At 46.5% G+C, this 26,200-nt stretch overlaps 1 protein-coding gene across 1 annotated transcript; it reads left to right on the top strand.

The window, feature by feature from the left end:
* Positions 1 to 19,371: 19,371 nt before the first annotated feature.
* Klf17 (KLF transcription factor 17) lies at positions 19,372 to 25,951 on the top strand. The gene is made up of 3 exons (XM_052177146.1): positions 19,372 to 19,416; positions 24,088 to 24,889; positions 25,770 to 25,951. Exons 1-3 carry the CDS (start codon positions 19,372 to 19,374, stop codon positions 25,949 to 25,951), a joined length of 1,029 nt encoding a protein of 342 aa, XP_052033106.1.
* Positions 25,952 to 26,200: the final 249 nt, after the last annotated feature.

Below are 26,200 nucleotides of genomic sequence, written 5' to 3'. Positions count from 1 at the left end.
AAGGAAAGGAACATTTGGTTAGGTGCCAGTGAAGTGACATACGGAGGCCAAGAACTCCCCCACCCCCAGAGAGGCGACCCTAGAGAGAGGCGGCTCGGTAGGGTCTCTCAGTACTCCTCACCTTAGGGGACGCTGTAGGAAGGAGGCTTAGTTTTCCTTGTATCTGCTTGGGTCCAGGCACCTCATTCCAACCTCAAAGGTGCCAGCTGCCCGCCTAGTCTTTGCTCTTGTGCCTGTGTGCTTCAGCCAGTGTCTGCTGCTTTATTCAGACTTCATGTCCCATCATGCCCCGGGGTTTTCCCCATTGGCTGCTGTGGGCAATGGCTGTTCTCTGGCTTAGAGGGTAGGTGAGAAGCAACCGCTGTACTCTGCAACTTCCTGGGCTCTGGAGTCCCTGATCTGTCCTTCTTTCTTGAATCTCTCAATATCATGCTCGCTCTGTAGCCTATCACCGTGTGAAAGCCTCCATTATTAGAAACAAAAAAACAAACAAAAGGACAACAACATAAACAAAAGCTTGCCAGGTGGTGGGGTACACAATTTATCCCAGCATTCAGGAGGTAGAGGCAGGCCGATAGATCTCTGTGAGTTCAAGGCCAGTCTGGTTTACATAGATAGTTCCAGAGACATTGTTTAAAAAAATAAAAAGTTACTACTTTTTCTCTGTTGGTAAGAGCAGGCTTATGTGGGAGGCTAAGGGGCAGGCTAGAATGTGTTCACGGAGACATTGGCCAGGCAAGTAGTTAGAAAGGGTGGGGGGGGGGGGCTCAGTCGCTAGAGCATTTGCTCAGCAGGCGTGAAGCCCTGGGTTAGATTCCCCATTATCACATCAGTCATGTGTGGCTGTGCAAGTAGAGGCTGAGTTTAGGAACCAGATGGTCAAAGTCACCCTCACCTGTGAAGTCAGCTCAAGGTGGGCCCCAGACACCTGAGATCTAGTCTTGGGGAACAAACCAACCAACCAGCCAACCAACCAGACCAAAAAAGAGCCAGCTAGAGCCAAATGTGGTGGTGCATGACTGAAATCCCAGCACAGGGAGGGAGAGGCAGGGGGATACGCTTGGCCATAGTCAGACCTTATGTCTAGATAAAGGGGCCGGGGGTGGGGGCAAAAAAGAAGAAATCGGGTGAGATGGGAGAGGTCGTGCTGAGTCAGCAGTTGGTAGGTGAGGTCAAGACCACAGAGTTGGACGCCAGCCAAGAAGATAAAGGCACATAGGACAAATAGAGCCAGCCACGCAGAGGAGCCGGAGATGGGGAAGATAACCGCGGAGGAGGGGGAGGAGGGGGAGGAGAGGTAGGGGAGGAGGAGGAGGGGGAGGAGGAGGAGCACCAGCTTAGCACAACGCCTGGGTCAGGCTGGCTAATGTTCCTGGAGTCACTCCTGCCTAGGGTGAGAGGATCTCTTGAGGTGAGACCTGTGTTCCAGCCCTGGCGACAGAGGGAGACTGTGTTCGTGGGAGCTGAGGAAACGTGGGTTTGAAGGAGGAGGAAGTGAACGGCTGTGCCAGCCAAAGGTCGTGACTCAAGGGCTAAACATCTACTTGATAAGTTTGTACTTATTTATTTATTTATTTATCTATCTATTTTTTGAAGGGGTCGTAAGCAGCATTTACACTGTGGTAGAGCAAACTGGGAATTCGTTCTTGAACTGCCAGCCCAGAGCAGAAGCATACTTATTATTTCTAACTCCGTTCCCAGGGACAAGGAACGGTTCACAGTGCCTTCTCCACAGAGAGTTCAATGCTTGAGAAATAAATTTGAAAAGAAAAGATACTCATGAGGTAGTCCTGGCTACCCTTAAACTCACTATGTAGACCAGGCTAGCCTCAGACTCACAGATCCCCCTGCCTCTGCCGGAATTAAAGGTGTTGGAATTACAGGTGTGCACCACCATTGTTAGGATTCTGTTTAAGCTCCACCCCACAGTTACCTGGCAACAGCCAGGTGGGCCGGCCTACTATAAAGGGCTGCTCAGCCCCTCCTCTCTCTTACTCTTTCTTAGTCCCTCTTACTATTTCTCTCTTACCTCTCTCACTCTCAGCTTCTCTTTTGTCCCCCTCTTGCCCTCTGCTCCCCTCCCCCTCTCTCCACGTGGTCATGGCCGGCCTCTGCTTCTCTACTCTCTCCCTCTCTCTGCCTTCCTCTGCCTCTACTACCACCTTAACTCCCATCCCATTCCCTGAATAAACTCTATTCTATACTATGTTGGTGTGGGTCTGGTCCCTTGGGGGAAGGGATGCCTCGGCATGGGCCCGCTGGGGCACCCCCTTCCCCCACACTGCAATTTACCATATTCTCTAAACCTTTTTCTCTTTTTATGATCACAACAACCATGGCACCCTAGGAACGAATTGGTAAGACCAGAACAACAGGCAGGAGCAGCTGATTGGTGGTCACACTTCTGGACACTGAGCAGAGACACACTGGAATTAGCTAGGTAGTTTCTTTCTCAAGTAGTTTTACAAGAGAACAGTGTAGTGAAATGGATGAGAGCTGGATGGAGAGTTAGTATCACAAGAGGGTTGTGTGTGTGCGCGCGCGCGCGCGCACGAACATATATGCACATTTGTGTATATGTGTAAGCATGCATGTAGAACCTGAAGTCAATATTAGGTGTATCCTTCCATTGCTCTCCACTTAAGATATAACAAAAACAACAACAACAACAATAATAATAATTGCTGGTGCTGGTGGTGGTGTATGCCTTTAACCCCAGCACTCAGAAGGCAGAGGCTATTGGATTTCTGTGAGTTCAAAGCCAGCCTGGTCTACAGAGTTGAGTTCCAGGATAACCAGGGTTACGCAAAAAGAAGCCCTGTCTTGAAAAATACCCAGAAACAATAACAACAATAATTAGTGTGTGTGTGTGTGTGTGTGTGTGTGTGAGAAGACAACTTTGTAGAGTCAGTTTTCTCCTTGAACCTTTATGTGGGTTCTTGGGATCTAACTTCAGTTTCCACCCTTGCACGAAAAGTACCTTCACCCACAGAACAGTCTTGCCTGCCCTTAATGTTTGTGCTGGCGATGTTTGTCTACTTGACACAAGGTAGAGTCTTTTGGGAAGAGGGAACCTCAGTCAAGAAAACGCTCACAACAGACTGGCCTGCGGTGCATTTTCTTGATAATTCAGGCCAAAGGACTCGGATCACTGTCGATGGTGCCATCTCTGGGCCTGGTGGTCCTGGATTCTGTGAGAAATAAGGCAGAACAAGCCCTGAGGGGCAAGCCAGTAAGCAGCACTCCTCCCTGGCCTCTGCATCAGCTCCTGTTTCTAGGTTCCTGTCTCAAGTTCCTGTCCTGACTTCCTTTGATGGTGGATTGTGGTGTGGAAGTAAAATAAGCCTTTCCCTCTCCAAGATGCTTATGGCCATGGTGTTTAATCACAGCAATAGAGACCCTAACTAAGACGATCTTTTTCCTGTTTTTACATCTGCACGTATATGAATATGTGCTGTATATATACGAGAGGTGCCATGCTGCTCTTGTGGAGCTCAGAAGACAACGTTCACAAGTTGGCTCTCTCCTTCCACCACGTGAGTTCCTAGGATCAAACTCAGGTGGTCAGGCAACCTGAGCCTTTACCTACTGAGCCGTTCTCACTACCCCTCCAACTTATTTCCTGAGACAAAGTCTCTCACAGAACCTGGAGCTTACGGGTCAACTGGGCAAAACTGGATTGTCAACAAGAGCCAGGGACCCTCCTGTCTTTGCCCTCTCAGGACTGGGATCACAGCAAACGTCTCCGCATCTTGCTTTTTGCAAGACTCTGGGTCTCTGAGTTCAGAGACTCACACATTTGTAGTAAGCACTTTGCCAACTGAATCATCTCCCTAGCCCATGAGAAGCTTTATTTTTGAGACAGGAGGCATAGAGCTGTGGAGATGGCTCAATAATTAGGGCGTTTGTCACCAAGCCTGACAACCCAAGTTTCATCCTTGGGATTCACATGAAAGAAGAAAAGAACTGACCCCAGCAAGTTGTTCTCTGACCTTTACACTGGATGCTCCATAAATAAATAAATAAATAATAATAATTATTATTATTATTATTAAGAAGTTAAAGAAAAAACTCACAGCCAGAAGGTGGTGGCTCACACTTTTAATCCCAGCACTTGGGAGGCAGAAGCAGATGGATCTCTGAGTTCCAGGCCAGCCTAGTCTACAGAGTGAGTTCTAGGATAGCCTAGACTATACTCGTTAGAGTGCCACTGAAGGCCCATTTTGTTAAACTCTGGAAATCCTCATGCTTCCCCTCAGAAACTGTCTTAATCCCCCAGGCTTGGAGCCCCTAGTCCCAAGGCTGGTGGCAGTGCCAAGATCTGTGAATCATATTTCAGACATAAAAAATAGCTTCCTGAAATTTTCTGAAATATGTTTTATGAATCTCAGCACAATGTGCCTCCTTGGCACTCAGCAAATGCAGGCATACCCACCATGCATGGTTCTCTAAGAATTCCATGTGTGTGTGTGTGTGTGTGTGTGTTGTAGGTCTAAGAACCACTAATGAGAGTCAATTCTCTCCTTCTGTCGTGCAGGTCCTGGTATTGAACTCAGATCTTCACCTCACTGGCTCTGGCAGCAGATGTTTTTAGCCTCTGAGCTGTCTTGCCAGCCCTATATTAGCTTTGAAAATCTACTCTGTACTTGGAGAGACACCGTGTTGTGGGAGTATGCACCAGAGAAGACTGCTCAGACATGGGTTTAAGCCAATACAAAGTCTCTATTAGCTGGATAGCAACTACACTTGGTGTTCAGGATCCCAGTGTAGCCATGAGCCTTTCTCAGGGTGAGCTCAAAACCTGGGTTAACATACTTCAGTTAACAAGAACAGTTAGCTACTACAATTGGAACTACAGAAGCTGAAAAGAAAGGTTATTACAATTTAGAGAATTTTTTCATAACTATGGGCTCTGATGGATTAAGTCTTTGTTTTAGTTCTTGCAGGTGCTGCTGTCCACGTGCTAAGTTTTACAGCCTGAATGGTACTTCCATCATGGAGTCAGTTGTGCTAAGGTCTCAGGGTCTACTAAGAACTGGGGCCCTGTAACAACTGTAGTTAGTCATGTAATTCTTGTGTATGGTACTGAGGACTAAACTCAGGGCTTTGCACATGCGTGGCAAGCCACTCCGCAGCCTATCTCCCCACCCCTCACCTACTTCATTTTTTTTTAAAGATTTATTTATGTATATGAGCACACTGAGCTATCTTCAGACACACCAGAAGAGGGCATTATGGATGGTTGTGAGCCACCATGTGGTTGCTGGGATTTGAACTCAGGACCTCTGGAAGAGCAGTCAGTGCTCTTAACCACTGAGCCAGCTATTTGTTTGCTTGGTTGGTTGGTTTTTTGAGACAGGGTTTCTCTGTGTAGCCCTGGCTGTCCTGGAACTCACTTTGCAGACTAGTCTGTCCTCAAACTCAGAAATCTGCCTGCCTCTGCCTCCCAAGTGCTGGGATTAAAAGTGTGTGCCACCACCGCTCAGCTTTCAGGCTGTTTTTAAAAAATGGTCTATTACTAAGCTCTCCAAGCTAGCCTTGAACTCAGGATACAGAACTTGAATCCACAGTCCTCCTTAACTCAACTCAAGTGGCTGGGCTCAGGGCCTGTGCCGTCAGAGCGGGTCGTCATCCATTCCTTTACAGTTTCCACTTTAATGAATTCTGGGTGTGCTTTCTTCTTCCTCACTGGAGGCTGACAAATCAGCTGGAAAAGATTTCCTACCTGATGAGAAGCAGGAGTCCATATAGACCGCCACTTGTCTCAGAAACATTTCTAGATCACCAACCCCGTTGCTCTACAGTGACAGCCCTCTGACCCACAGGAGAGCTCGGGCTTGGCTTCGTTTCTTGGCTGTCCATATGTGGTATCCCACTTTTCTGCTTGTCTAAAACTATCCCAAGCCCTCCGTGCATTTTAAAAATAGCTTTTAAAGGTTTATTTCTTTTTATTTTATGTGAGTGGGTTTCTTGCCTGCATGTCCGTCCATGAACCACATGAATGCTTGGCACCTGCAGAGACTAGAAGAGGCCATTGAATCCTCTGGGACTGGGGTCATAGACAGTTGTGTGCTGTCATGTGGGTGCTGGGAATTGAACCCAGGTCCTCAGAAAGAGCAGTCAATGTTCTTAACCAATGAACCATCTCTCCAGCCCATGCCTCTGTGTCTGAGTTGTTGCATAACGAAGCTTGGTGCTTGCTTTCCTTCCAGTGTTATTCCTTTTTCAAACTCTGTTGGCAGCAAGGTGTTGTGGTACAGACCTGTAACTCCTAGTCCATAAGAAGCCAAGGCAAAAGGGGGCCTTGAGTTCTGGGCTAGCTTGGGCTACATAGTGAGAACTAACCTGATAAGAGAGAAAGAAGAGAAAAAGCAAAATGAAACAAAACCAAAACGAAATGTGTATTGGATTTTTTTCTTTTGTTAAATTTTGCGATGCTGAGGACTGAATATGAACGTGGTCTCACAGGTTAAGTAACGACTCTGCCACTGAGCTGAGGATTGAATCCAAGCATGGGCTCACATGTTAGGTAACGACTCTGCCACTGAGCGACAGCCCAAGTGTGTTGGACTTTTATCAATGCTTTTAGCTGCTTTTACTGTAGTGACTGTAGGCTTTCTTCTCTTTATGGTGAATTATAGTCATATTAAATCTCTCTTTTGCTATAAAGTGCTCTGCTGATTGTGTCACAGTGATTTATTTCCTAGGTGACAGACTTCCTTCTTATTTTCTTCCTCTTTCCTTCCTTCCCTCCTTCCTTTCTTTCTGTCTATGTCTGTCTTCAGTAGTGTGTGTGTGTGTGTGTTTGTGTGTGTGCATGTGCGCTCATGCTTACCTGTCTGTCTGTCTTGAACTTAGGTCAATAAGCTTTTGTGGCAATCACCTTTACCTGTTGACCTATCTTACTGGCACTGGACCAAACACTTTTTAATGGGTTTATATTTCATAAATATACTGAGGAATCATATAATGCTGTCTGGACTGGATGAAATCCTTAGTCACCAGTAGGCATTCTCCTCAGTGCCTTGGCCCATGAGGATGTGAGTGATCTTGCTCGATCACTGTTCACCTTTTAGAAGCAGACTCTCTCACTGAATGCAGAACTCATCGGTTTGGTTAGACTGGTTGGTTGATGCGCCCCGGGATGCTATCTCCCCTCAGTGCTCCCTGCCACCACAGCCAGCCTTTCATGCAGATGGTGAAGGTCTTCATGCTTTCACAACATGATCTTTACTGATTAGGCCTTCTCCCTAGCTGCTCCTTCTGCCTTCTTTGAACCACTATGGATTCAACTTGATATGACTGCAGCCATCTTGTGTCGTAACTGTTATGACCTCTGCAATTGTAACTGTAGTTGTTTATCCCGAATGTTTTCCCAGCAGATCATAACTAGACAAAGCCATTAGAGTAGTAGATGGAGCTGTACCCAGACCCTGGCTGCAGGAACATACTGGACTCTTTGTATCAGCTTAAGATAAACCAGGTATCTTCCCACTTAGGTAAGGTCCTCCTAACCAGTGTGTATGTCCCTTCTTTGGGCTCAGATGGCAAGTGGGTAATACCTATGCCTGCCCCCAACTAACTGTACTCTGTGTGATCCCAGATCTGCCTGTTTCTTTCTTTGGTCTCCCAGCCTGTGGAGACTAGTTCTCAGACACTAGGACCTGTGCTAACTAGCATTTCCTCCAAGAGCACCTGGCTTCTATGAGGATGCATTGATCTCAGCTTTTGGGCGCTCTGTTTAGCTTTTGGGTGCTATGTTTTAGGCGCTCAGACATTTTCTGAGTTTCTTGTGGCCCTGATAAAATATATGAATATTTATGTGTTTAAACTTAGCGCCAGTGCATTTTTAAACAGGAGAGCCACTGTTTGAAATATCCAGCGAGCCACACTGCTAGTGGCAGAAATCTTCTCTTCTACATTATCTTCCAGAGCAGTATTCTATGTGACTTCATCACCTTGTTCTAAAACACATTAGATACATTTTCTTAATGGCCCCAGCAGTATTGTCTGTGGGGAAAATTAATGTCCAAAGCTTCCCCATTCCGCCGACTCTCTGGCATTCTGTAATGTGGCTTAGGGGAGAGACTGGAAGAGGTGCACAACCGGAACGATATCCTCATCACCACACAAGCCAGGCCAATTCCTGGGAGCCCAAAGTAAGCTCATGTACCACAGATGAAATAAGTCCCAATAAAAGACCACCAACAGCCTAATAGGGTAATTGAGCAGCCGAAGAGCGAAAGATTGAGATACAGTGATAAATTGAACTCAGGGAAATTTCGCAAAGATTAACACAACATTCATTATCATTACATTGGGCTATTGGTCACAGGAACTAATCCATTTGGGATGAAACATTAAAGCCCTTTAATGGTAGCTATTTGTGTAATGGGTGGAGGTATTGGAAATGACACTGGCAATGGCATGTTTCTGGGGTGGGCGGGAGGGGTGGGGGAGGGGTGGAGGGTGGGGGAGGGTGGTAGAGGGGTTATGGTCCTGCACCAGCAGCAGTCAGAGATAGTTCCTTTGTGACCTAGATTCAAAAATGTTCCCAGAGCAAAGCCACTTCTGTCAGGGGAACTGATCTAGCAGAGATACAACATTTCTTATAAACAGGAGGACAATGTCTCTCTAGCCTTGATTTTTCTGATTCACAAAAGCCACACAGAACTGATCACACAAAGGTCTGTCAGTCATTTTGGATCTCTTTGAAATCTTTCAGTTGGCATTCTCTGAAGGGGAGGAGACTTTTGAGTTTGGAGTGCCATGCTTCCTACATCTTAGAAATGAGACCTCCAGCCAGCTGGGCACGGTCAGGAGGGATGGCGCTACCAGCAGAAGAGCCGAGTTTAGCCCTTAGTCCCCTCAGTGTGCTGAGGGGTTCACACACTTGCTGTCTTTAAACACTTGAGCTGGATGTGGTGGTGTGTGCTTGCTGTGTTTGCACTCTGGAGGTGGAGGCCGGGGGATCAGAACTCAAGGTAGGAACTGGAGAGATGACTCAGAAGTTAAAAAAAACAGCAGCTGTTCAAAATGAAGCAAAAGTTTAAAAAATAAATAAGGCCAGATGTGATGGCACACATCTTTCCTCTCAGTATTTGGGAGGTGGAGCCAGGTGGATGTCTGTGAATTCAAGGCCAGCCTGGTCTACATAGTGAACTCCAGGACAGCCAGGATCCTGTCTCAAAAACAAATTTTAAGTAAAAAATTATAGTATTTATGAGTTGCTACATGATGCTTTAATACGTTTTTTTACACCAAGGTTTCATTATTTAGACCAGGCTAGCCTGGAACTTGTGTGAAGCTCAGACTAGCCTCAGACCTGTGATTTTTCTGCCTTAGCACCCCAAGTGCTGGGATTCAAGACTGCTGTCGTCAGAGCCAGATTCTGATCCTGTGTCACTGTGTCATGCTCATGTCAGGGTGATCAGGATGATTATCTTGGGGAGAGAGGGGGAGAGAGAGAGAGAGAGAGAGAGAGAGAGAGAGAGAGAGAGAGAGAGAGAGCGAGCAGGTTTGGCTAGGATAGCCCTGGTCTGGAACCTGCCATTCCACCTGTATCAGACCCTAGGCAAGGCCCTGACTTGAAATCTAACACTCTGTGAAAGACAGGAGGTGTGGGGCACTTGTGATCCTCAGGATGCAGAGATTTGAGGGTCCCAGGGCCTGCTGGCTGGCCAACTGAGCCTAATTTTTTTTTTTTTTTTGAGACAGGGTTTCTCTGTATAGCCCTGGCTGTCCCAGAACTCACTCTGTAGACCAGGCTGGCCTCGAACTCATAAGTCTGCCTGCCTCTGCCTCCCAAGTGCTGGGATTAAAGGCATGCGCCACCACTGCCTGGCTGAGTCTAATTCTTGAGGTCCAGGCCCACAGAAGATCCTGTCTCAATGGAGGTGGATGGCAGTGCTGAAGGTGATATCCATCGTTGACCTCTGTCACCCACAGGAACACGTGTGCAGATGCACACATACACATAAACCTTAACAGGACACCGGAGAGCACTCCCTCCCCACATAAGCCTCCCCACACCAGCACACACACACAACCCCTCCCCACATAAACCCACACACACATGTAGACACATACATACACTATACCCTTCTCACACACACACACCAGCACACATACACAACCCCTCCCCACGTAAACCTACAGACATATAAACATATATAACCCCTCCCCACATAAACTCACACACATATAAATACACATATACACCCTCCTCACATAAACATACACACTAGCATACATACTAACACACACATACATACAACCCCTCCCTACATAAACCCACACACCAGCATACATAAAAGGAAAACTATAATGTACTTAGTATTTTGGTATTTCGGATTAAACCTAGAACCCTCCACATTCCAGGCAAGCACTCTGTCCCTGAGCCACACCTCAGCCCGAGACAGCATCTTTACCCATTAGACAGTGGGTCACAGTTGTGTAGGAGGTGGGGGAACTGCAGACAGGTGAGACTCATACCTGGAGAGCGGAGGACTCAGGGCCTGTGTGCAGACTCACAATGGAGGATGTGATGGGGATGCTTAGGGAAGAAGTGCTCCCAGCGGCCTGCTAGTGAAGGAAGAAGAACGGTCATCAGCGGAGTTAGGATGGAACAGAGATGAGGAGGGAAGGAAGATAGGAACTAATTAACTCCAAGAGGAGAGCGAATGGACTAGAAAAAATGTAGAGTCATCACTAGGAAGTTAAGTGTGCACAGCATAAGCGTCATGAATTTAAAGTATTGCAGTCAAGGGCGTGGCTTTCTTTGGCCTTCCTTTGCGGCACCAATGCAGACGGGGCAGAACTGGGTTTCCAAGATGGACGTAGTGGTGCTCTCTGTAACCTGGCATCCAGGAGATGGAGGTTCAAGAGTTTACAATCTGTGAGATGGCTCAGCAGAGAAACCTGAGAACGTGAATTCAGTCCATAGGGCACATGGGGTGGGAGGAAAGAACTGACTCCCCCAAACTTTTCTCACGCCACACATGCTGTGCTGTGAACATGCCCATGATGCACACATGAACATAAAATAAAGTGTAGTAGAAATGTTAAGGCCATTCTTTGCTACAAAGAAAGTTTGAGGCTAGCCCCATAAGACTCTACCTCAGAATACTAATTAACTGAGTTAGGATAGCTAACTGAGTTACCTCAGGATAGCTATCTAACTGAGTTAGATAGATACATATATACACACACATACACGCACATACACATACACACACATACACACATATACATACATACACACATATACACATGCGCAGACACACACACACATACATAGATTAAAGAGGCATGGAGGTCCTAGGGGAACCTGCTATGTTACCACTCAGGGTTGTTTCTTCAAGGGAAGGAATGCAGTACCTTTTATCCACCCAGAAGGTTGTGAGTGGACTCATTTTCTAGCCTGACGATTTTTGTGCTGAGTGGCAGAAACCACCCCGGCCCTTCCCCCAGACCTTATCATAGCTTGCTTTTTCTCAGTCACCCCCTAGAGCCATCTTTCTGGCTGCGGTCACATGCTCTTAGCGAGGAGTTTCTCTGCAGTGAGGTCTGATCCTTATTTAGCTCACGTTGTTCCTCAAAGAGATTTCTGAATGCTTTGTTGTGCACACTAGATTGAGTTAATTTATCACCAGGAACGTTTTCACCAAACTGGCTTCTTCTTGAGTATTAGTAAAATTAACTACTCTGGGCCAGGCTCCCAGAGTTTGAACCAACACTGACTACTGAGTCATGTCCAACCAAACTATCTTTTCCCTCCAGAGGACCATTACTCTGCTGGCTGTCGTGGTCACAGAGACCCTCACAGATAGAAAGAAAGAATTGGGTTTCACTGGAGTTTCAGTTTTACCAAGCAGGTAATGTCCATTGAGACCCCGCCAAGGGAGTGAAAGCATTTGCCGTGCTTGACGGGGGCTGAGGTCTGGGGGTATCGTCAGTCAGTGAAGGCTGCTAGGCTGTACTCTGAAGAACAGTTTAAGAGGCAGGTAGCCATTCCCTCTTAGTTTTGGAAGCTAGAAATCAAGATCAAGTACAGGCATGGGGGCCGGGGGGGGGGGCTCTGGCTGTAAAGCGCTTGTCACACAAGCCTGAGGACCCAAGTCTAGTCCCCAGTACCTTTGTAAAAAGTTGGGGGTGTGGCATCCCTCATGGTAGACCCCCCGCACCAGAGAGGCTGAACCTGAAGATTCCTGATGCTCGCTGGTCAGCTAGTCCAGCTTTCCTGGCAAGGCCTAGGTCCCAGTTTAAGATCCAATCTCAAAACAGCAGAGGAGACAGTTTCTGTGTAACGACAGGTGAGGCTGCTCTCCTGCCTCTGCATCCATGCACATACAAAGTGGTGTGTGGCTGAGGAAAGAGGCGAGAGAATTCAAGGCCAGACTGGTAACACAGTGAGAGTCAGTGGAAGAAGAAGAGGGTGGTGAGGAGAGGGAGAGAGGGGAGAGGTTCTCTCTTAGAGAAGCCCGCACCCCTCTTCCATGTGTTTACCTCAGCCACTCTTTCTCTCTAAACCTTCATGTTTAAGCTATATAAAAATGTCCTTAAAGGCCAGAGAGATAGGTCGTGAGGTAAAGGTGCCTGCTGCCCAGCCTGAAGACCCAAGTTCACCCCCTGGGGACTCACATGGTGGGTGGAGAAAACCAACTCCTGCAAGATGTCCTCTGACCTACACACACCAAATAAATAACATTACTCCTTTTGTTTGTTTTTGTTTGCTTTTTGTTTTTTGAAGACAGGGTTTCTCTGTGTAGCCTGGGCTGTCTTGGAACTTGCTCTATAGACCAGGCTGGCCTCAAACTCCCAGAAAACTTAGAAGCCAAGTTGCAAGTGTCAACACAACAGTATCAGGTCAACTAGATGCTAAATTTTAAGGGGGTGGTGGCAATTACAGTGCTTGCTGAGGGATTGAAGAGATGGCTCAGCTGTTAAGAGCACTGGGTGCTCTTCCAGAGGGACCGTAGTTCCACGGCTAGCACCCGTGTGGCAGCTCACGGTGGGCTGTAATTCCAGTCCCAGAGGAACCTTACGCCTTCTGGTTGCTGCAGGTTTGCATTTGTCCAGAGCACCCACACAACACCCACATGCCTAAGATACAGACCAAAGTTAGAAGAAAGCTGGCCATGGTGCCATATACCTCTATCCCAGCACTCAAGAGGCAGGAGCAGACAAATCTCCGTTAGTCAAAAGCTAGCCTTGTCTAAGTGAGTTCCAGGACAGCCAGAGCTATGTAGACCCTGTCCCCCAAACAAAAACAAAACAAAATTTAAGGACGAGAACGGACCCTCCAGTGGAGCAGAGTCTGGGTCACAGCATCCTTCTCACAACGAGGCTCATAACTAGCTGCAACTTGAGCTCAAAGATCTGACATACTTTTTTGGCCTCTGGAGAAACTTGTACATATGTGGAATACAGATACACACAGAAACCTGAATAAACCTTAAGATGGACTTAGAGAGGGGGCTCAGCAGTTAAAAGCATTTGTTACTCTCTCAGAAGACCCTGGGAAGGTTCCCAGCATACAGATGGCTCACAATCATCCGTAACCCAGGCTCCACCTTCTGATCTCCACAGGTTCCAAGCATGCATGTGGTACATAGATATACACATAGGCAAAACACTTTCTCTCTCTCACACACACACAAAGTAAATAAGTCTAAAACACGTTCAATGTTATCTCTGCTGCAGAGAAAATTTGAGACCAGCCTTGGCTACATGAGAGCATGAGACACTGAGACGCTTTCTCAGAAATGGGAGGCGGGAGGGGGGATAGATAAGGGCAAAGATAGATTTCTACTGAGAAAAAAATGCATTGTAACCAAGTTCAAGTCACAGGGAGGGGGGGTGTCTGACATACAAGGGTCAGTAGAGTGAACCGCACATGCTGGAAGTTTAGTTGGGATAACCGTCTGTGAAGGAAATGGGAGTGGGGGAGGCAGGCACCACTGGGCTGAGGACAGACTGGAAAGTGAGTGCAGGCCCCAGGAGACCTCAGTCACCAGCAGCAATCTGGAACAAGTGCTGTACATGAGAGGGTGTTAAATTAGGCTGGAATATCTTGGCCTCTGTCTCCCAACAGCGCCTTGCACCAGATACCAGACTGTTGGAAGTCATGCCCTTGGTACAGCTCTCTGTAGATGAGAGGAACCCAGAAGTAACTGGCAGCTGCATGCTGTCTTCGTGTGTCCCCTGCAGTGGGGCCTCAGTTCTTCCTCCCAGGACAAGGTCTGGGCCACCTATCCCTATCTGCCACAGAGATGTGTATTTACTTTGCATATATAAAGAACTCTAAGAAATCAATATGAACTCCTAGGTTACCAAGAATAGTAATGACCATCTAAATTTGAACCATTTAACATTTCAAATATCAGCATAGAACAAGGGTCAACAACTCATGCCCTGTGGACCAGGCACATGTTTTAAAGATGTAGGGGGCTGAGAATGTAGCTCAGTGTTAGAGACTTAGCCTGGAGTGCACAATCACACACACACACACACACACACACACAAACACACACACACACACACTCTACCCAGAAAAATTTATTAGATCACCATCATGCCCACTTTGCTTCAAAGAGTTTTCAAGGCTGCTTCCATGTTACCGTAGGAGAAAAACAACAACAGGCTTTGACTGGCTTGTAGTCTCACAGGCCCATAATCCTTTCTGAAGACTGGGGAGCAAGGCCTCATACTGCATCCCAGGTTGGTCTGAAACTCATTGTATAGCCCAGACTAGCCTCCTGCCTCAGCTGGGCATGTAGGGCTAAACTAGGCCACAGAGTGAAAGGCTGTCGTTAAAAACCAAACCACACCAAACCAAACCAACAACAAAACCTACCTGGGCATGGTGGTGCATATCTTTAACTACAGCACTTGGAGGCAGAGGCAGGCTGATCTCTGATTTTCAGGCCATCCTGGTCTACAGAGTGAGTTCCAAGATAACTAGGGCTATACAGTAAAACTCTGTCTAGCCCAAAAATCCAGGAAAATATTTGTATGCTATCTATCTGTCTGTCTGTCTGTCTGTCTGTCTGTCATCTATCTCTCTATCTATCTTGGTATTGATATGAGTTTGAAAGAGGAAACTATCTAACAAAAGAAATTCTGGTACATCAAAACAGCACAGGGAGAGATTGAGAGGCTCTGAAGGGTCTGGGGAGGTGGCCCAGAGGTACAGAGTACTTTCTACTCTTACTGAAACCAGAGTTGGTCCCAGCACCCACATCAGGTGACTCATAGCCCTATAACTGGATCTGATGGTCTATTCTGGCCTCCATGGGCAACCACACACATATGGTGTATGCACTGCACACACAGACATACACATAAGAAATAAAAAAAAAAAATCTTAAAAAATAAAAAAAGAGACCTTGTTTCAGAAAAAAAAAAACCAACAAAAACCAAAGAGGAGGAAGAGGAGGAAGGAACTGAGGGAAGGAAGACAGAATAAAGGTGAGGGGAGGAGAATGAGAAAGAAGAGGGTGAAGGATATTTTTGGATTGTAACAAAAGTAGACTAAACTGTCAAGCCTTGAGAGCACTCGGACGGTGGCATTCAAATACTGTACTTCACAATCTGGACAGAAGGGGGCATCATTGAGCTAAGAATCTTGGAAACAACCTTACTTCTAAAAATTGGTCTAAGCCCGATAGGGCTCAGAGCCAAGAGAGTAGACACAAACCTCATCTGCAACCCAGAAGTATCTCCGAATGATAACGACTCACACGGAGCAAAAAGTCGTGCCAGTCCACAGTCTCACTGGGCATACAAACTGTGCGTCAGGGCAGGTGCCATGCGGGCAATAGAAGGCCAGTACAAAATAAACGTCGTTTTTGGAGATTTTTCTGTCTAATAGTGCTTTGTCTGAACATTTTTACAAACCTTGCTTCCATATTATAATCCCAAAGGTTTTGTGTTTTTGTGGGATTTCTGTGTGTGAGTGAATATGTGTGTCTCTATGTCTACGTGTGCTTCTTTAGATCTTTAAAAAAATGTTCTGTTGTTTGTTTTGTTCTATTAAAGTTTGTTTGTTTGTATTTTCTTATTCTTTTTAGATGCCTGTTTATTTTCTAATGAGAGCAAGAAATGGTGTGGATGTGGGTGGGCGGGAGGCGTGGGGGATCTGGGAAGAATTGGGGAGGGGAATCAGAATGATTCTATTTTTAAAAAAGTTTAAAAAAATGATGAAACTAGATGAAATTAAAACAGAATTTCTGCCAGAAAACAGAAAATGAGATTCAAAATAGCCCCAAATGTGAGGAACATTTCTACAGCCCACCACAGGCACACTGCCAAAAGAGATAGCACAGCTCATCGCACTGGTTGTCTTCAAACATCTGGGGGCACAAAAGAAAAGCTGGACGTGGTGGGGCACCCTGAGATACCAGAACTTGGAAGACAGAAGCAGGAAAAGGTCATATCCAGCTATATAGAGAGCCTTGAGCCAGCCTGGGCTACCTGAGACCCTGCTGCAAAGCCAATCAAAGCTCTTGAAGTAGGGCTAGAGATTGCTTCAGGCGGTGACTGGAGAGGACTTAGGGTTTGTTTGTTTGTTTGTTTGTTTTCTTTGTTTTTTTTCGAGACAGGGTTTCTCTGTGTAGCCCTGGCTGTCCTGGAACTCACTCTGTAGACCAGGCTGGCCTCGAACTCAGAAATCCGCCTGCCTCTGCCTCCCAAGTGCTGGGATTAAAGGCGTGCACCACCACTGCCCGGCTGGATTTAGGGTTATGAACACTTGTTCCTCTTCCTGAGGACCTGGGTTTGGTTCTCAGAATCCACAGCCACTCCCAAGACCCTCTCTTTACCTCTGCCCACACTAGGCATGCACATGGTGCACAGACATGTAAACAGAGCATTCGTACACATAAAGTATAATAACTAAGTCTAAAAAGAAAAATGTTTTAAAAGAACCTCTCGAGAGCCAGGCTGGTGGTAAACTCTGTGAGTTTGAAGTCAGCCTGATCTACACAGTAAGTTCTAAGACAGAGTTATATAGAAAGACTCTACTTCTAAACAAACAAAAACAAAAATAAAACAAACACACAGAAAAAGACCTCTTGAGATAGAAACTCAAATATTAAAAATCCAAACAAGCATCTTCACAGGAAGGGACACTAAAAGGGAAAGGATGAGAAGTGACCAAGAACTGCTTCTCCTGTCAAGGCCCAAACTCAGGTACACTCCGGCTCCTGAGACTCTAAATTCCAGGCCTACCCGAAGATGGAGACAGGCAGATGTGGTAATGGAGATGTTGCTAAGAGTTTATATTTGATTAGAAAGTTGAAGTGTTCAAAAAAAAAAAAAAACTAAAAAAAAAAGAAAGAAAGTTGAAGTGTGTGTGTGTATGTGTAGAAACTCTGGGCTTGGCATGAGGTTTTGAACTTCAAAACCCACCCTCAGTGACATACCCCCACCAACAGTTCCCAAACAGCCACTATTCCCAAACAGTTCTACTGCTGGGGACTCAGTATTCTAGCTTATGAGCCTATGAGGCGGCGGCCGGGGGCATGCATTGCTCTTGCAAGATCAGCCAGTGCTCCTTAACTGTCTAGTCTTCTTTCCAGCCCTACTTCGTGGTTTTCTTTCTTTCTTTTTTTTTTTGTCTCCCAAATGTGATCCTGCTAGAAAAACCCTTCAATTTTTAGGAAAAAATAGGAAGCAAAGAAAAAGGAAGTTGGCTGGGCTGTAGTGGCACACACCTTTAATCCCAGCACTTGGGAGTCAAAGACAAAATGCCTGAGACGAAAGATTTAGGGAAAAAAAGTTTTGTTTGTTTTGATCTGATTTTTTTAGACAGGCTCTCACCATGTGCTCTCTAACTGCAGAACTCACTCTGTAGACCAGGTTGGCCTCAGAGTCAGTGATCTGCCTGCCTCTGCCTCCCAAGTGCTGGGATTAAAGGCGTGTATCCCCCACACCCTGTTCAAAGACCACTTCTACAAGGCCTGATTTCTTTTTGTTTATCCCACTTAAAGTATTAGAAGTTTAGTTTGTTTTTTTAGGGGGGGCACTGGATTTATATAAGTTCTCAGTAGTCTATATAAGCCAATGAAAACAAAGGTCCTTAATTTTAGTACTCCCAGGAAGGCCTAGGGTATGCCAGGTGTCCACAATAATATGTAAGGTTTATTTCATCAAAGGCCGAAGCTTCCTTGTTCACTCCCTAATCATAAGACAGACTTGATCACAAGACCACATTTTCTTCTTCCCAGAGTGCATAAGTTTTTAAATCAACAACACCAGTAATAGCAATGACAGTAGCAATAACGTTTAAATGTTTTGATCAGACAAATAATTCAAGTCACATGTGGTGGTTCATGTCATAGGATGAATCTGAGGTCAGCTTGAGTTACAAAGTGAGACTCTCAGGGGAGTGGGGGGTGGGGTGGGAACAACTTGTTAGAGCCTGATAGTGCACACCTTTAATCCCAGCACTTGGGAGGCAAGGCTGGTAGAGCTCTGAGTTTGAGGCCAGCCTGGTCTAGAGTGAATTCCAGGACAGCCAGGGCTACACAGGAAAACCCTGTCTCGAAAACAACAAACAAACAAGAACAAGGCCAGTAAGGAAAACAAGAAATTGCCTAAAGCTCGTCTCTGTCTAGCTGCCTGGCACTGACCATCCCCACAGGTCAAGCCTGGTCCCGGTGTGTGGCTTGAGCCCTCTCCTCCTCACAACTTCAAGTCAGATATCTTCATTCCCTCCAGATTTGCTTCCCAACTGGATGCTGTGTAGACAGTCTTAGAATATCCTGCCTAAAATGAATCCATCTCTACAGAGTGCCTCTCTGTAAGTGCAAACCAGGAAGGCACCAGACATCTCCCAGGGACTCAAGGAAGTGCCCCCCTAATCCCCTCTCCCATAACTCAGTAAAACACTAAGATCTGCTCATCTGTTATCTTAGAAGGTCACACACTAGCCGGGCGGTGGTGGCACACGCCTGTAATCCCAGCACTATGGGAGGCAGAGGCAGGCGGATTTCTGAGTTCGAGGCCAGCCTGGTCTACAGAGTGAGTTCCCAGGACAGCCAGGGCTACACCGAGAAACCCTGTCTCGAAAAAACAAAACAATAAAAAAATAAAATAACCGATAAAAAATGAGGGGAAAAAGTGCTAAAGTTCAGTGGTTTCCGGACCCTGCAGGCATAAAAGCGTACAGAGTTGTGGGATTGGATGGATGCTGAGTTGAACTGGGTGGGTGTGGCCTTGACTCCGCCCAGTGGCTCAGAGGCAATAATAAAAGCTCCACGCAGCAGCCATTGTGGGATTATGGCGTAGTGGCGGTGTGGTCCACGCCTCTGACGGTGTAAGGACCCGGCCAGCCTCCCGTTTGTCTGAACTTGGGTCTTAGCCGACATGGAGCAGGACAATGAGCAGCAGGCCATGCACCAGCCTTCCACGGTGAGTCTGTGGTCCACCCTAGGGTGGTGCAGGCGTTGGTGGAGAATGGGTTAAAGGTGGAGGGGGAAAGGGCACAGCCCAAGGGAGGCTTGTTTAGTCAGGTGTGTTTTTAAAGCAAGCGTTAGAGTCTGTGTTGGGTAACGAAGGTGGAGGGGTTCAGCTGAACTCTATAGAGAGGAATTTGTGCACCATGGGAGGGGTGGGGAGGAAAAACTTACTAGAGTTCTTTGCCAGACTCCACTGGTAGAACGTAGGTCACTTATTTTTTTTGGGGGGGGGGAGTTTAAAGATGGTGTCTCTGTGTAGCCCTAGCTGTTCTGGAACTCTTGGTAGACCAGGGATCTGAGAGCGATTGTAGGGAGGGATTTGTGTACTGCAGGACATTGGAAGAAAATTTATGTATTGGAATCCTTTGCTAGACTCCTGGTAGTTTCTATTGGGGGGTCGGGGGGAGATTGAAAAGTGTTTCCTTCTGTGTAGCCGGGGCTCTCTTGGATTTGTTCTGTAAATCAGGCTGACCTCAGACTCAGTTCTACCTACCTCTGCTTCCAGCGTGCTGGGATTCAAGGTGTGAGAGTCTCCATGCCTTCTTTTTTTTTTTTTAATTTAATTTATTTTTATTTTGAGACGGGTCTCTAAGTAGCCCTCTCCTGTTCTGGCCTGAGGAGCCTCAAGCTCAAAGGCTGACTTGCCTCTGGCTTCCAAGTGCTGGGATTAAGGGTGTGCCATTATAGCCTGGAGTGGGGGTGTGGCGGCGCACGCCTTTGATCCCAGCACTTGGAGGCAGAGGCAGGTGGATTTCTGAGTTCAAGGCCAGGCTGGTCCACAGAGTGAGTTCCAGGACAGCCAGGGCTACATGGAGAAACCCTATCTTGAAAGACACCGCCCTCCCACCCCCAAAATGGTGGGCCACTATGTCTGGTTTGTTTTTTTGGTGGGATTAAAAATGTGTGTCACCACATCTGTCTTTAATAACCACAGAAATATTAAAGCCTCTAACTCAATACCCCCTCTCCCCAAGTGCTCTTAGAATAGGGAGGCTCACTTGAAGGTAATGAGTAGAAAGCTATTGTTATAATCTAGGTGAGGGTTCAAACAGAGCCTTAATTTACAGAAGGGGAATCTGAACATGGGGAGTTATTTTGGAACTGGGACCAGGACTGGTGGAAAATATTTGGAAAATAGAGGTCCCCTCTTGATGGAAAGAGACCAGGCGCCTGGCTTTTTTTGAGACAGTCTCTACATAGTCCGGCTATTTTGGAATTGATTATGTAGACCAGGATACCCTTTACTCACAGATCCACGTTGACTGTGCCTCCTGAGTGCTGAGACTACAGGCATGCACCCCGACATCCAGCCTCCCCACAAGTCTTATTCCAAGTTAGGCACAAGTCTACTCTGATTTGGTCACCAGACAGCAATGGCGTATTTTATACATGTATAATGTGTACTGAGCACATGCATCCTGTATTCCCCTCATACCACCTCTGATTCCTACTCTTGCCTTTTTAATATAGCACACCAAGTTTAAATGATCATGTCTTGTTCCTTATGTTTTTAGGAGCCCGCTGAGCTGCACACATGCCTGTGGGTTTTAGGGTAATTTACTAACTCATGAATAATTTACCAGGACAATTTATACAAATGACTCCCCCTCTCTCAGCAACCTTATAAACTACCACTAAGTCCTTAACTAAGGGTGCAGTTTCATGTCCCTGTTCCCCTCTAAAGTTTAAAAATGTGCCTCCATAGCCAAAAAATTATTTTTTAGAATCTCTATAGCCCCTTATTGGTCTGGAATTTACCATGAAAACCAGGCTGACCCTCTTCCAGAGGTCCTGAGTTCAATTCCCAGCAACCATATGGTGACTTACAACCCTCTGTAATGAGATCTGATGCCCTCTTCTGGTGTGTCTGAATCATAACCTGAAATTTATATAATGCTATATATAAAGCATGATGCCACAGCACCAATTATACTTTTGAACCTAAGCAGTGTAGAGCAATATTCATAAAAAACAGGAAGAAAATAGTTACAGAATATATACAAAAGAAATTATTAATTTTAACAGAATATTTTTTAAAGATTTATTTATTTTCTTTATATGACTATACTGTAGCTGTCTTCAGACACACCAGAAGAGGGCATCAGATCCCATTACAGATGGTTGTGAGTTTACCATGTGTTTGTTGCGAATTGAACTCAGGACCTCCGGAAGAGCAGTCAGTGCTCTTAACTGCTGAGCCATTTCTCCAGCCCCTGATCTTTATATTTCGTTTAATTACAATAATATCCTTTTGTTTTAGTTTGTTTTTTTCCAGACAGGGTTTGTCTGTATAGCTCTGTCTATCCTGGAATTTACTTCCTTTGTAGACCAGGCTGGCCTCAGAGATCTGCCTGCCTTTGTCTCTTGTACATTGAGATTAAAGGTGTTGTGTACAACCATGCCCAGTAAATAATATACTTCTTATTGTGCTTTGTCATTTTAGCCTCTAGAGACCCCACTGGCAGGAGGCAGAGGCAGGCAGATCTCTAAGTTCAAGGCCAGCCTGGTAGAGAGTTTCAGAAGAGCCAGGGCTACACAGAGGAACCTTGTCTTGAAAAACAATGTTTGCAGGGCAGTCAAACAGCAATGACTTGGCCACTTTGTTAACTGGGAGTGAATTCCTGTCTTCATAGCTGGCTTTGCTAGGGGACTTGAGATGGAAGTTTGCTTTGTCCCTTGAGATGGGCTCTCAGCCTGCAGCTCTGATGTGTTTGCCATGGAGCCCAGGGTTAAGAATAAACTGACTGCCGGGCGTGGTGGCGCACGCCTGTAATCCCAGCACTCTGGGAGGCAGAGGCAGGCGGATTTCTGAGTTCGAGGCCAGCCTGGTCTACAGAGTGAGTTCCAGGACAGCCAGGGCTATACAGAGAAACCCTGTCTCTTGAAAAAAAAAATCCAAAAAGCAAAACAAAACAAAACAATTTCCCTAGAGGCCAATTTGATTGACACATGTTCTCAACTCAGGTTCCCTCTCCCCAGATGACCCTGGCTTATGCAAGTTAACAAAAACTAAATAGCATAATGTTACTTTATAAGCTCTTCATATAGTTCTGTAAGAACGGTGGTAACTTTCTTTTAATCCTGACTGACAAAAAGTAAATTGAGTTTAGGACTGCAGGCATGCACTGGTTCATCTTAAACAGGATTTTTCCTGTTAGTGTGTCTTTTAGCCCAGAATTTAAGTTTGAGCTCCTGATCTCTCTCTCTCTCTCTCTTTTTTTTTGGATGTGGTCCCTCCCCACCCCCCACAGGGTTCCTCTGTGTAGCCCTGGCTGTCCTGGAACTCACTCTGTAGACCAGGCTGGCCTTGAAGTCAGAAATCCTCCTGCCTCTGCCTCCCAGAGTGCTGGGATTACAGGTATGAGCCACCACCACCCAGCGGTTTTTAATTTTTTAAAAAATTATTTTACGTATGTGAGCACATTCTCATTCTCTCTCTCTCTCTCTCTCTCTCTCTCTCTCTCTCTCTCTCTCTCTCTCTCTCTCTCTGTTTTTTTCAAGACAGGGTTTCTCTGTATAGCCCTGTCTGTCCTGGAAGACAGCCTGGCTGCCCCTCTGTAGGCCAGGCTGGCCTCGAACTCAGAAATCTGCCTGCCTCTGCCTCCCGAGTGCTGGGATTAAAGGTGTGCGCCACCACCGCCTGGCTTGCCTCTCTTTTCAGACAGACCAGAAGAGGGCATCGGATCCCATTACAGATGGTCGTGAGCCACCATGTGGTTGCTGGGAAATTGAACTCAGGACCTCTGGTAGTCCCTGCTCTGAGCTGCTGAGCCATCTCTCCAGCCTCCTCCTCCACCTTTTTCCCCTTGAGATAAGGTTTCTTTCTGTAACCCTTGCTATTCTGGAATGTAGAGATATGCCTGCCTCTGCCTCCTGAATGCTGGGATTAAAGGCTGTCCCACCATTCCCAGTCAAGATGTCTCTTTTATTTGTATGCATATCATGTATGTGTCTTTATATGTGTGTGTTAGCATGCATGAGGAGGTCAAAGGACAATATTGCATGTTAGTCCTTGTCTTCCAGCTGTTGCTAATTTTGGTTGTATACCAGTATATATGGTATTGGCATAAGAGAGGCAGTTATTATTGAGCCCGGCTTTATGTGATTGGAATTGAGTTTGTGTGGTAAATGCTTGATCCATAGAAGTACCTTCCCTAGCTCTGGTCTTCAGGAAGAAAGCTGTAAACTGACAGTTTGACGTCCTTGTTATCCTTAGCAACATGACAAGCTCCAGAGTCAGACAAAATTCTAATAAAGTGAGCTGTGTGAGATGGGAGGCCACCTCCAAAGATCCGAATACCACGATGGCTGCATAAGCAAAGCCAACAAGGTCCCTTGATGAGTGAATCATTTGTCAGGTTAACTCATGCCTGTAAACCGTAGCAGTTAGCAGGAGGATGAGGCAGGAGGATTACTGTAAGTAGGCAACACCCCAGGCTACACAGTGAATCTCAGTCAGCCTGAGGTTGAGAATGCAGAGCAGTCTCTTCTCTGCAGCCTGTTGAGATCCTTGTTCCAAGCCATGGTCAGTTAACCGCTGGCTTGTCCTGGGGGTCGGGGTAAGAAACGTGGCGCTTAGAAGTGGAGCAAAAGGGAGTTTGTTCTCACATGACTTTTCTTGTAGGATAATATGTTGGTGCCAGTGTCGCATATGCCCGTGTCTTCTGGAAACAGCGGATTTCATCAGCCACCAGCCACTCAGTACTTACCAGAGATGATGAGGCCCTGTATGGCGTCAGCTGAGGAATTCAGATCCAATGAGGGAGAATGGGGGTCACAGTTCATTAGGTCTCTACCTGAGCATGGTTCAAGGTGCCCCTCCCAGATGACTCCTATACCATCCCAGAATTATTGTCAGAGATCAATTGGGAGGGGACCCCACTTGATGCCAGTCGGAAGTTCAGGTACTCTGGGAGTGACCATTTCCTTCAGTGAGAATCTGATGTCTCACGGTGGCCTGCCAACCCCTGCTTCCTGTGGTGTCTCAGTGATGGCCCACAACAGTGCCCCAACAATGCCTTATTCTGTACCTTCAACAGTACCTGCCACCACGGGCTCTTTAAAACATGGAATATTGTTGGTCCCAGGCATGGCTTCCACTGGGACCCATGCTGTGAACCCCTTTATGGATCAGATCCTACACTCTGTAAATCCCTGCAATCCTGAGCTGTTCCCAACTAGATTCCAGCAATTGCTATCTTTAGACTCCCAAGATTCACTTGTGACCGAGTCAAATGTCCAGGAAGAACCTTTCGTATGTGAAGAGCCCACACCTGCTCCACAGGAGACAGAGAGCCCCAGTACTTCAAGAGGGGCAACCAGGAAACAGTCCCTAGTTTCAAGGCCTTACGTCTGCCCACATGAAGACTGTGGAAAAGCTTATACCAAGCGTTCTCACCTCGTGAGCCACCAACGCAAACACACAGGTGAATGAAGTGTTGGGTGGAGAAAGGGAGATAGGGATCTTCGTTCTTCCTCAACTGCTCATAGATATATTTTCTTATGTGAATGAGTGTTTTGCTTTTATGAATGTCTCTGTACTATGTGCATGTCAGGTGCCCACAGAGACCAGGAGGAGGCTTGGATCTCCTGGATGAAACTGGAATTATAGATGGTTGTGAGTCATCATATGTAGGTGCTGGGAGTTGAATGTGGGTCCTGCAAGAGCAACAAGTAGCAGCACCCAGTCAGTGCCACTCAGTGGACACTGTCAGTGGGGGGTGCTCCTCAGTACCCCCCAGTGTTCTGGGTTCCCGAATGAAAGACACATAGAGCCTTTATATTTTTATATGCTTTAAACAGCTCAATGGTTGGGCCACAACCCCCAGAGCCTGCACGGCAGCTGTGCTCTCTGTCCCACACCTCTCAGGCATGGTGCCTCCTCTTTTCCCTCTCCTGGTATGGCCGATCTCCTCCTCCTTTGGTCCCTGTCTCTCTGCCTAGCCATTGGCTGCCAGCAACTTTATTTACCAATCAAAACCAACTGGGGGCAGGGTTTCCTCAGTGTCTTACTGAAGATGTGTGGAATCTCATGCAATTTTGGGGTCTCAGATTAACATAATACAAGCAGCATTAGACCAAACCCACAACACTTAACTCCTGAGCCAATTGTCAAGCTCTGTTTTTGATTTATGCAGGATCACTGATTTGTAATTCCTTGGGACTATCCTTTCTCTTCAAGCTTGGAGCCAAGCCCTCCTGGCCCACTAGCCTGCAGTAGCCTCTAGTGGCCTTTGCCTCCCACTGGTCTTCCTTTCCTACCTTGTGGCTTTTTCTAATTTAACTCTTCCCCCACTCTATCCCTAGGTGAGAAGCCCTATGTATGTGACTGGAAAGGTTGTCCATGGAAGTTCTTCCGCTCCGATGAGCTTGGGCGGCACAAACGGATCCACACCAGATATCGACCACATAAATGCAATGAGTGCAATCGAGAGTTCATGAGATCTGACCATCTCAAGCAGCACAAAAGAACGCATCTGCCCAAGTAAGACATCCTGAAACCTCAAGCCTACAGTGGACAGACAGATGGGACAGAGATCTTCTTGCTCCTGGTCAGGAGCTTTTGCTCTCTTTCCTGAAGCCTCTAACCCAAGATTCTGTTACCCAAGACCAGATCATCTCTGGGGTAGGTGAAGGTTCAGATGGAGACAGGAAGTGGTGGGGAAGCCCACATGACGCTCTGGACACCATCATGGATTCTTCAAAATTTGGTACCCTCCCCTCTCAAAGATAACTGA

The sequence above is a fragment of the Apodemus sylvaticus genome, chromosome 3 (genome assembly GCF_947179515.1).
Source record: "Apodemus sylvaticus chromosome 3, mApoSyl1.1, whole genome shotgun sequence".
NCBI lineage: Eukaryota > Metazoa > Chordata > Mammalia > Rodentia > Muridae > Apodemus > Apodemus sylvaticus.
This window is presented reverse-complemented; position numbering and strand designations above follow the sequence as displayed.

Coding starts and splice junctions, on each gene's coding strand:
- Klf17 (XM_052177146.1), top strand. CDS start 19,372: ATGGAGCAGGACAATGAGCAGCAGGCCATGCACCAGCCTTCCACG. Junction 19,417..24,087: donor CCATGCACCAGCCTTCCACG/GTGAGTCTGTGG, acceptor CTTTTCTTGTAG/GATAATATGTTGGTGCCAGT. Junction 24,890..25,769: donor CCACCAACGCAAACACACAG/GTGAATGAAGTG, acceptor CTCTATCCCTAG/GTGAGAAGCCCTATGTATGT.